Raw genomic sequence first — 10,942 nt, forward strand, 5'->3', positions numbered from 1 at the left:
GGAGCCTGCGGCAGCTCTGAGGGCTGCTCTACAGAAGACTTTTCTGTCTCGACTCCTCCATCTAAAGCACTTTCATCTTCTCTAATATCCGTCCTGTCTTCTGGGAGGCTCTCCTCTGGCTCCAGGATGTCTGTTTCGGAACCTTCAGAAGGTTCTCTAGGGGCATTCTCCTCCTTGCATGACTGGATGTGTTTGTTCTGGAACTTCACATGTTCCAGCCCTCTCTGCCGCCGGGACTCCCGCTTCTCCCGGCTGCTTGGTGCTTTCTCCTGACTTTCAGCTGTAGTTTTGAGGGGTGGGAGGGTCTTCTCAGGGTTTGAGACCTCCGTCTCCTGTTGGGAACTCTGGGCAGGGGGCCTGTCACTTGGCCATGCCTCAGACGACAACGCTGTGTGCTCACTGTCCTCTGGAGGCTCTGGGCCTGGTCCTGCCTCTGCGGCCTCTTCCCTTGAGGCTTGCTGGGTTTCCTGGGTTTCCCTCTCCTCTTCGGCCCTCTGTTTCTCCATGACCATCTGGCTAAAGCTGCGGGTAAAAAGGATTCTGGTTCAGAAACAAACATGTATACTGGCCCCAAATCCACCAGGCCATTGGGGCCTCTGAAGAAGCAGAAAAGTGGAATCCCTCAGTCAACAAAGGGGGACTTAGGGGTGGGTCCCTGTGGTCATGGCTGGGCTGGCTGGTTCAGAGGCATCTTGGTTGGGATTGTTGTGGGTGGGATCTGTTAAAGACCCCTGAATTCCTTTGAGGTCTGCAGAATTCTCCCCTCAGAATGTTCTCTTGAAGGTTTTTGACTATGGGTGGCTTATGTCCCATGGGGGTCATGGGCCTGAAAAATACCCATGATCCACATGTGAGTATGGGTGGGGAGGGAAGTCACCTGCAGGCTGGTCCCTGGGTCCTGGGCTCCTCATCGCTACATTATCAGTCTGCGTGGGCAGTTGTGGGGGGAGGGTCCTGGTGATGCCCACAAGCCCCAAAAATGTGTCTCTCTGGGGGTCCATGTACCCAGACAGCGGGGTTCCTAAAAGTGCGCCCTCTCCCCACCCCAACTTCCAGCATAGTATCCTGATAGCTCTGCAGGTACAGTGGTATCTCAGGCAGCTGCTGGGTGAATGAACACACTGTCTTCTAGAACATTCTGGGTGGTAGGCCCTTCTCTGCTCACCTCTTGCGCTGCAGGTGCCCCCGGCACAGGCTCTGTAGAAGGATGATGCTCCGTCTCTGGTGTTGATAAGCCACCCGCTGCCGGTACCCACGCCACGCAGCCTGGATATATACAGCTGCCTGTGTTCTTTCCAGTGCCTGTCGGACCCGGTAGGACCGCCAGCAGGCCTGAGGAAGAGTCGGTGTTAAGAGGCTGGGGTGCTACCCCAGCCACCCTTACCCCTGGCTCAGTCCTTGGGTAGGCTGGTACCTGGATGGTGACTGCGGCCCGCCTCATCTGCAAGAAGTGCCTGCGCTCTAACGCCATCCGGAACCAGCTCTGCAGGAGCAGGATCTTCCGCACCACCTCCCGGTGCAGCGTCTCCTGCAGGGCCTGCCGCTCTGTTTCCTTCAGGAAAACCTGGGGTGTGGGCATGGGAGGGATCAGCAAGGCACCCAGAACCCCTGTTTCAGGGAGGCTAGCACAACCTGCTGGGGAGTGGGTGAGACCAGCTGACCTCAGCAGCGTTTGTTTTTAAAAACATACAGTCATGCATTGCTCAGCAATGGGGCTAAGTCCTGAGAGATGTATCGGTAAGTAATGACATTTGCTGTGGGAACATCAATGTCGTTACGCAAACCTAGACGGTCCAGCCTACTACACACCTAGGCTTATGGTATAGCCTACTGGGACCACCTTTGTGTCTATGGTCTGTTGTTGACCAAAACATTGTTCAGAGGCACACAACTACTGAAATGCAATTCACATAACATGAACTTAATCATTTGAAGTAAAACATTTTAGTAACTTTGTAGACAACACCTCTATCTAGCTCTAGAATATTCTATTGCTCCAAAAGGAGCCCTGTTTCCATGAGCAGTTACTGCTTACTGTCTTCCCCCAGCTCCCTGACAATCACTCATCTGCCTTCTGTCAGTGGATAAGCCTGTTTTGGATATTTCATATCCATGGACCACACACGGTGCGGCCTTTTGTGTCTGATCTCTCACTCAGAAACATGTTTTCAGTTTATCCATGTTGTAATGTGCATCAGTGTTTCACTCCTTTATGGGGGAGGGATAGTCTACCATGTGTGTTCATCCTTTATCAGTTGATGGCCCTTGGGGAAGCCCTGACAAGGAGGTGATGGCTTTCGTCTCTGACGGACAATAATATGTGTGGCCCAAGGAACATACTTTCTCAACAAAGCCCAGTACTTTTCACTGAATGGCTCATAGAAGGGAGTGGTGTGCCAGTTTGCAGCCACCCTGGGGGGTAGAGAAGCACTGACCTTGGTTTTCCCGATCTGGTAGCTCCTTTTGTCTATGTCCATCTTCTCCAACAGGGCTGAGATGACCTCCCTGCAGGGCTGTGTGTTCTTGGGCAGAAGCACCTGGAACTGCTCTGTGAAATCCTGGGTAATTTTGGCCAAGAAAGGAAAACTTGTTGAGTGTTTTCTACTGCAGACAAGGAAAGCGGGCTTCAGCAATGCTCTTGGTGAAACTAAGTCTTCAAAGCCAAACTTGGCTTGATGTGGCTGATAAAGGCATACAAAGTGGATGATACAGGCATACCTTGCTATATTGTGTTTGTGTTTTTCACAAGATCCTTAGCAAAAACATCACTTGCTGAAGGCTCAGATGATAATTAGCACTTTTTAGCAACAAGGTGGGCACATTAATTTTTAGACACAATGCTAATAACACTTACTGGACAACCACATTGTGTAAATAGAACTTTTAAGTGCACTGAGAAGCCAAATATTTTTATGCAACTGGTTTTGAAACATCTGCTTTATCCGTTTTCCTACTGGGAAGACAGAACAGAACTCCCTTGCTGCCAGTTAGCAGGACAGAAGAGGTGGGTATAAAAGTGCTCACTATAGGGCCTCCCTGTTGATCTAGGGGTTAGACTCAGCACCATCACCTCTTCAGCCCGAGTTCAATCCCTGGCCAGGGAGTTAACCCATATATGGCACAGGAATCTCGCCCGCTGACCCCCTTAGTAGTGTAATTCAGTAAACCTGCCTGTTCTGCTCCCCACTGTCTCTAGTGAACCCTCTCATCACCTTTGGCCTACACTCCAGTTCTATGCAAAACCAAAATCAAATATTAAAAAAAAATAAACGTCCATTTTAGAAGATGCCCCCAAAAGGGGGGTTACATGCATTTCTCTCTCTTCCTAGCTTAGTCTAACAGCTCTGTAGCTGTTAGCTTGATCTGGGGCCAGCTACCTCTTCTGGGGCTCGCTGCCACTCTTCCCCCAGCATCAGAGTGATCTAGCACAGATGCCAATGGTGCTTGGGCTGCGAAGCCCTGGTATAAAGTAACCTGCTGAGCGGGTGTTCCAGAGAGGTGCTTTCTCAAGAAGGCGAGCCATGGGAAGCCAGGTGTGCGCAGCTTACCTGGAATGTGTACTTGGCGCTATAGCCCGACCTGCGGATGCGCACAGTTTCCAGCATGCCTGTGTAGCGCAGCTGTTGTAGCACCAGCTCCTCATCAAAGTGCAGTTCTTTCTGAAACGGGATGCGAGCAATCAGGGCAGACGGTCAAGTGTTGGGAGCCAGGGATCAAGGCTCCTCAGGATTTTGGACACAGACCTCACCAGGGCGTACACATTGGACTCAGCTGGTATGGGGACATCCCTATGATGGCTGCCATGAGGCATCTGTAGGGTCTGTCTGTCCTTGCTCCAGACACGGGTTTTAGACTAGAGACAGGGTCACTAATTGCAATACTCAAAGTGTTGGACTTTTCTAGAAAACTTGGCATCTGATCACTCTATTCCTGGAGTCTGGTAAATAGATGCTCTCTCTTACCCCCTAACTTAAGATAATTTGTTTCAAGGAATTATTTCCTAAGGGTCCCAACCCACACCTGTGCCAAATTCACATTCTGTGCCAGGCTTGCTGTAAGTACTGAGGAGCCAGCTGAGGGGTCATGGTCTATCGGGTGCTGCCTGGGTCCCCATGGAAATATCAAAGGAAAAGGGATCCTGGGCAATGTCCTAAGGGTGGGAGAGGGAATAGGCAGGGGTCAGAGGGCAGGGAGCAGCTGGGTGAAGGCCGTAAGGAGAGGGAAGTACGGGGCTGACAGGGATGCAGGGAGATAGATGACTCTTGTTAGAGGAGCTAAAAGGGAGGCTGCCTCAGTGGGCTTGAGCCTAGAGCTCAAGGGCCTGGACTCCGTACTGGTGGGTGGTGTTTGGAGTGGGGGGAGGGAAGGGAATAACCCAAAGAGGGGACAGGGAAGAGCCATGTTGTCCCAGGAAGATGGGAGAGGCAGGGACAAGGGAAGAATAAGGAGGAAGGGGTGTGTAGGTGAATGGAGTCACCAGGAGGTCACTGCCCAGATCCCAAGGCCACCCCTTGCAACCTCTGATCCTGAGGGGGTCATGTGGCCAGTGAACCTCTGGGGTGAAGTAAGCCTGGTGGTGGCTCCAGGGCCCCTGCTGGTGTTTTGCCAGTTTTTCCAGAAACTTTCAGAGAAGTAACAACTCTGCTCAAGCTGTAGGACTTTAGCTCCTCCCTTCTGGTAAATTCTCTGCATGGGTCATTTGTATGACATGCTGAAGAGCACTCCTCCTTGAGCAAACCTCCCTCAGAGGCCCCGTACATTCCTGTGATGTCCTCGCTCCTGGCTGCACTCACGGCCTGCTTCTGCCCTCCCCACCTCTGGCCAGCCGTAGCACACCGCTTGCAGTTCCAGAACTTGCACGAACACTCAGATCCTTCTGTCTTTTCTGGTCTCTTCTGAGCGGCACAGGCACACGAACATACCCTCTGCTGAGCCACGTCCCTCTGACCTGGGAGACACTTACCTTCTCAGCATTGGAGCGGATGCAGCGGATGAAGAAGGGTTCTGCCTTCCCCAGGGCCTCCAGGAGCTTACTGAGGGATGTCTGGGAGACAGAGAAAGAGGGGGACAGACCCAGGGGAAGGTCACTATTTGAGGCGAGGGCCTGAGTCACCCACCAATGTCAGCAGGGGTATCTGTGCTGATGTGGGACAGAGGACAAAGCAGTTGGATACTCTAACTTAAGACCCTGCTGCCCAGGGAGCCTTCCAGGCAGTGTTCTTTGGCTGAGAGTTAGCATTTGTTCAGCTCAAGAGGAAGGTGGGGGGAAAGGGGTGGCACCATATCAGCCTCAGAAAGGACCATGGAGATAAGTGATTGATTGGTCAAGGCTTGCTATTTCAAAAAAGGATTTGTTGGTGCTTCCATACGAGTTAATCATGAAAAAGACTGAAGAAGAAAAAAAAGATAAAAGTGAAAAAGTGAGTTAGCAGCCATTAGGCCCTCTTAAAAAATGTGTCCCTGAGCTTCTTGGCAGCCAGGAAAAAAGGAGAAATATGACCCAGGGACACAGCTTAGTGGTCCTGTTAACTAACATTAACCCAGGATTAACTCACTTGTCTCAGCCAGGGGTAATTCGACAGCTGCTGGAGCCATTTTGATTGTCATGACTGGGGGTGCTATGTCACCCCCAGTGACAGTGCGTAGAAGTTGGGAATGCTGCTCAACATCCCACAATGCACAGGAGGGCCTGTACCAGTCTCAAATGTCTAGTGCTGGGCTTGGAGACTTGGGATAACAATACCTCCATTGGGGTTTGTTTTAGTTAAACCGAGTAAGCTGATGGGCTAAGTATGGTTCCATCCTCTGCCTCTCTGGCCACCTACCTGGAACTGGGCACTGATGCTGGGTGGCTTCTTCTTCTTGTGCAGGTGCAGCAGGGACTTGGTGGTACGGTCATGCAGGGTCATGCTGATAATCAGCTTCAGGGACTTGGAATCCAGCAGGTTCTAGGATGGATACATGAGTCTGGTCTGCCCTCTTGAAGCCGTGGTGGGTATTGGGAAGCATTGTAGATGCCCCCAGAGCCAGAACTATACCCTTGGGAGTTCTTAGGGTTGGTCTTGGGATAGTGTTGCCAGAGGGCAGAGCCAGGCAGGCCTGGCAGGTAGCCAGGGCAACCCTGGTTTGCATCCTCAGATCACGCCAGCTCCAGAAGGCCTGATTACAGCCTCGTTGGCAGTCCAGGTGTGTGGGCACCAAAAGCTCTGGAGTGCTGTCTTCCCATAAGGGCCTACCCAGCGCGTCCTCTCATAGGCCCCAGCCCTTACTACTTGCTGAAATTAGGAACAAGTCCTGTCCAGTCTACCAAACAGACTGAGAAGTTGTTCTTGTTATTCTGCAAACTTCACAATTCATTTGGATGCTTTGCTTGGAGACTAGACAGAGGATCTGGGTGCACTCAAACAAGGCTGGTGGCAGGGACCTTGGCTGTCAGCAACGCAGGTGCCCCCTGCATGAGCCTATCACCATGCCTGGGAGGAGGTGCTGTGTCCTGTCTCAGGGCCCTGGAGGTGGCCATGGCTAGGAACCTCAATGTGGGCAGGACAAGATCTGTGGTGCTGCTCCTGCCCCCAGGCTCCCTGGGGGTCAGGCTGGGCCTACCTGCTCAGAACCCTCCCAACTGTACCCCCCAACTCCCGCCCAGCCTTAGCTCTTGGGGTCTCCTCCCAAAATACCACTTGCACTGTTATCCCCTTCACAGGCCCTGCTTCTAGGAGACCCAGTGTTAGCTACAAATCAATGACAAGAAACATTTTTCAGAGAGGACAGAGGAGGAACTCTGAGAAATTAACAGTAACCTCCATCCCATTTTCCAGAAACTACTGTAGCAAGGTGCTCTCTAGCAGGTGGAGGCAAGGAAACTCTGGACGGTGCCGCGCATGTTTACCTTTGGAATGATCTGCTTTTGTTTGATACCTCTACTTTTCCTGTCAAAATATTAAAAATGGTTTTGTGAACATAAGGAACATGGTGTGAGTGTCTGGGTTAGTTCAGCAAGCTACACCTGCAGGTTAGACTGAGCGAGAGTGCAGAGTTAGAAAGCACAAGTACAACGAGGCCGCTGCTGCCTCTCCAAGGACCCGGCAGGCTGCTTCCTCCGTGCGGGCTCGGGCTGCTTCTGCTACGTCCGTGCACACCCACTGCTCTGGGCTAGTGGCTGTGCCCGAGGAGGGGGAGTGTCTGGGTCCTTGGGTGTCCCGGGAATAGGAGGAAATCTGGCAGATGATCTACAGGGCGGAGCGTGCAGATACGCAGGACTGGTTCCAAGGGACTTAAGGTATTTAAAAAAAGAGACTGTGGTTCCAGCACCTATCAGGTGTCCACGTTCTGTTAACTACACTTTGGAAAACACCATGGAGCACCTTGTGAATGCCCTGATGGGCAAATGAAAGTTGCTGGGAGCACCTTTGAGACTGGCACTGGTGAACAAGAAAAGAGAGCTTTTGGCCAAGGGGGTTGGCTCTCACAAGTACCAGATGCTTCAGGGAATCCTGTAGACAAAGGTTAAAAAAAAAGAAAAATTTGCAGCTTGGATCATTTAAGGGCTGGCTGTGGAAACAGTGCTTGCCCTGCACCCCCTTCAGATGTACAGAAGCTGGGCACGAAGCTCTCCATGTGTGTCAGGTTGCATCTGAATTCCCACAGGGTGGCATAAAGCCCAGCAGAAACAGATGTGGCTTTAGATACAAGCTTTGCTCTCAGCTGGCTGGAGCCCTGCATGGCTGAGGCAGCGGCCTGCCCTCCGCTGCATGTCCGAAAACCAACCCCCTTGCTTGCTGAATGAAGGCCAAATGTTCAAAGCGCTCAGTCATGTGGGGGGTTGGAGAGGGGACCTCCAGCTTCCAGCTCAGGCTGTGGCTTCTGGAACCCTTTCTACTGGCCACACCGTCACCGGTCACGTGAAAGTTTGCAAAATCATGAAATTATAAGCTCTGCTTCCCATGGCTTCCTTATTAGCTGACAGTGGCAGAGCTCTGGAGGCAGGCAGGGAAGCAAGCATTGGTTTGCACAGTGGGTGGGTGAGGGGATGCACAGAAAATTAGATGCTTTGTGGGAGGTGCATTCCTGCTAAGCTGTGCTGGGCGTTGGGAGGTTGGCAGGGATCTGGGCCATGGCGCAGCAGTGCGGCATTGGTAGTGGCTGGTTCAGTGTTATGGGAAACCCGTGGGCCAGGGTCCCTGTAGCAGGGGAGGCGGCCGTTGCACTTGTGGGGAAAAGGTGCCCGCAGTCTGGGCAGCGTGGGGACTCACAGGATGAAGGTGCGGGGTTTCTGGAGTCGACTGAGGGACTGGAGCAGCCTACGGGGATCCTCGCCCTGCCAGGGCAATCCTTTGATGCTCCTGATGATTTGATCATGCAAATCGCTGAGTGGGGCGGGAGAGGGGTGGACGGGGTGCAGTGACAGAGAGAAGACGGAGTTAGAGCAGCGGCCCACCACCTAGGGGTTCCCGGCATGGTCAGGACTGTCCCCAGGCCACTGGTGCCCAAACATGTAGCTGGAGGACCCTATTTGGTGCTGCTTTTCCTTCCTGCAACTTGAGATGGTGAGTCTGGCCTTTAGTATCTGGCAGCCCACCCCAAGGAGGAGAGCCTGCCTCCTACTAGGGACTTGGGGGAAGGCCACTCTGGGTGAAATGGATTTACAGCATGGCAGCTCAGATCACTGAAAAAGCCCTTTTATGGAAGAGCCTTTGGGGTCTGTAAAAAGTATCAAAAGATGACTGGAGAGAGGCCAGGAGGCTGCTGTGGGAGGCAGCAGATTGATTTCTCTGAATGATGCGTGGTCACATGTCAACCTCCGTGTCAGCTTCAAAAAGGGCCAAGGGAGGAATGAAATGGAATTTATAGAGTTCTCAAATGGCAGCGATGATGTCTCCCCCCACCAGGGGACGCTTGGGGATGTCTGGAGACATTTTTACTCACAGCATCTGAGGGGGGTGGTTTGCTCCTGGCCTCTGGTGGGCAGAGCCCAGGAATGTGGCTCAGCTCCTTAGGGGCACAGGGTAGTCCTCAGGCCGAATGAGAAAGCCTTGCTGCTTACCCCAAAGAATCCATTTGTAATAGCTTCATTTTGTTGAATGCTGTGGATTCAGACCTGCGCATTTGATTTAGGCCCAAACTTTCCTACCCTAAGGAGAATAGCTCAGAGATGAAAATCAAAAACTGAAAAGTCTCTGACAGAGTATCGTGGAGCAACGACAGCAGAGCGAGACGGAGGTTCTGGGGCGTTGTGTTTGTTTCTACCTTCTCTTTCTTGTTATCTCACATACATGTTTAAGCTCTGGGCAGTTGGCCTGGGGAGACCTCGACTGGCAGTCCCTCACCTCTGTTCCATGCACCGTGCCCAGCCCCAACGCTGCACTTACCTCCACTTCCTCGCCCTCCAGGGAGGCACAGAGCAAGGACAACAGGGGGTCACGCTTCACCTCCACACCCCCAGAACTCAGGGCAGCAGGTGGAGCTGAGAACAACGCTAGGCTCCAGCCCACACCCCCTGACCTGGCCAAATGCGGAGAGCAGCTTGGCACTCTCGCAGGCCTGGGGGTCCCCCTGGCTTGAGATCCCCTTCTCTTGGCCCCAGACGCCAAGCTGAGCGCCTGGGGATGGCAGCTTCTCTCTGCGTGCCTCCCTGGTCTTGGGTTCGAGGCCCTTGCTTCTACTTACTTCTTGCTTTCATAGAAAGCAATGATGTCCTCAAAAGCGTTAATATCGAACTCCTCAGAGCCGTCAAATGAGAAATCTAGCATTGAGCAGCTGCAAGGGAGAATCTGTATAAACTAAATGTGTTCCCGGGGTGGGGGGAGGGGGACCCATAGCCTGGGGGTCAGGCTGTAAGGAGGCTGTCTTGGTTTGGGGGCCACTTTCAACCTTGGGAAGTAAAAACCTACAGGCAGAAAGGAGACACGCTTTTTTCTCTTGCCCCCTTTTGAGTGAAAAAGCAAATTAAAAAACCTTTTTAAAAGAAGAAAAAGGAGACAGGAACCTGGCAGACAAATGACACTGGGTCACTTACCTAGGTGCTAGCTCTACCTCCACACTTTGAGTCTCTTCAAAACATTTTTATTATAAAGGGCTCAAAAAAAAAAACACGTTTTCACAGTTGGAAGTTTAGTGACTCTCCTGGGGGATTTGTGACTCAAGAAGGAAGTCAGGCCTGTCTGGTCTGGCTCAGCTGGCCCCTCTGCTATAGCCAGAGCACCCCTTCTCCAAGAGTGCCTTCTCTACACCACTGGGTAGCGCGTTACTGCTCGCGTGTACACTGAGCACACGCTCGGGTATGTGGAGGCCCTGGGTCGTCTAGGCGACCCCTGGATGGTCCATGGCACCGCGTGCGCACTAGTTGTGTGCTTGTGTTTCTGACGGAGTAACTTAGCAGATCTGATTTCGGACACCCGGAAATCAAGCCTTCCCCTCTGGGAAACCAGTGGCCACACCCACGAATGGCCAATTCAGCCATGAAAAGGATCCTTTGTAAAATGAGTGACCCCGCATCTTCCTAACACAGATGACGAGGCACAGGGACCTGCCTTTCTGGTAGCAAAAAAGAGGCAACCAGATTCCACTGCGTTTGGGATTTTATGGTTCAAGTGGCTGCTGAGTGCCTTTGTCAGGTCAAACCCAACCTGGGCTCCTGTGCAGTTTTAAGCACGTTCTTGCCTGCTGGCTTTGGCTGGGACCGATCAAGGGCTCGCTTACCGGTACAGTTTCTCTGATGGCGTACTGGCGGCTCTCTGTAGCTCGCCTGGGTAACTTCGGGTGCCAGGGCTGCCCAGACCTGCTGGAGACAGAGCAGATGAACTGGGGATGTGTGATGGGGGCTGCAGGGGTTCAGGGGGTTGCCTCCAGCTGGTTTGCACTTTTCCACGACAATGTGATCCTTACTTGAACCTGTCTTCTTCTTTTTTTATGATATAATAGTTTATTTTTACATCATTTTGTA

General features: G+C 52.3%; 1 protein-coding gene across 1 annotated transcript in view; it reads right to left on the minus strand.

Annotated features, from left to right (window-relative positions):
• Nucleotides 1–10,942, minus strand: part of MYO9B (myosin IXB) — a 65,200-nt gene that overhangs the window by 13,628 nt on the left and 40,630 nt on the right. The window contains exons 13-23 of the mRNA XM_012728930.1: nucleotides 10,699–10,780; nucleotides 9,667–9,756; nucleotides 8,253–8,366; nucleotides 6,890–6,929; nucleotides 5,826–5,948; nucleotides 4,964–5,044; nucleotides 3,549–3,659; nucleotides 2,436–2,558; nucleotides 1,415–1,564; nucleotides 1,166–1,332; nucleotides 10–522 (exon numbers count right to left, since the gene is read on the minus strand). Of these exons, the coding sequence (XP_012584384.1) occupies nucleotides 10–522; nucleotides 1,166–1,332; nucleotides 1,415–1,564; nucleotides 2,436–2,558; nucleotides 3,549–3,659; nucleotides 4,964–5,044; nucleotides 5,826–5,948; nucleotides 6,890–6,929; nucleotides 8,253–8,366; nucleotides 9,667–9,756; nucleotides 10,699–10,780 (1,594 nt within the window). The remainder of the gene's footprint in view (nucleotides 1–9; nucleotides 523–1,165; nucleotides 1,333–1,414; nucleotides 1,565–2,435; nucleotides 2,559–3,548; nucleotides 3,660–4,963; nucleotides 5,045–5,825; nucleotides 5,949–6,889; nucleotides 6,930–8,252; nucleotides 8,367–9,666; nucleotides 9,757–10,698; nucleotides 10,781–10,942) is intronic.

The sequence above is a fragment of the Condylura cristata genome, unplaced genomic scaffold (genome assembly GCF_000260355.1).
Source record: "Condylura cristata isolate star-nosed mole 26May11 unplaced genomic scaffold, ConCri1.0 scaffold00024, whole genome shotgun sequence".
Lineage (NCBI taxonomy): Eukaryota > Metazoa > Chordata > Mammalia > Eulipotyphla > Talpidae > Condylura > Condylura cristata.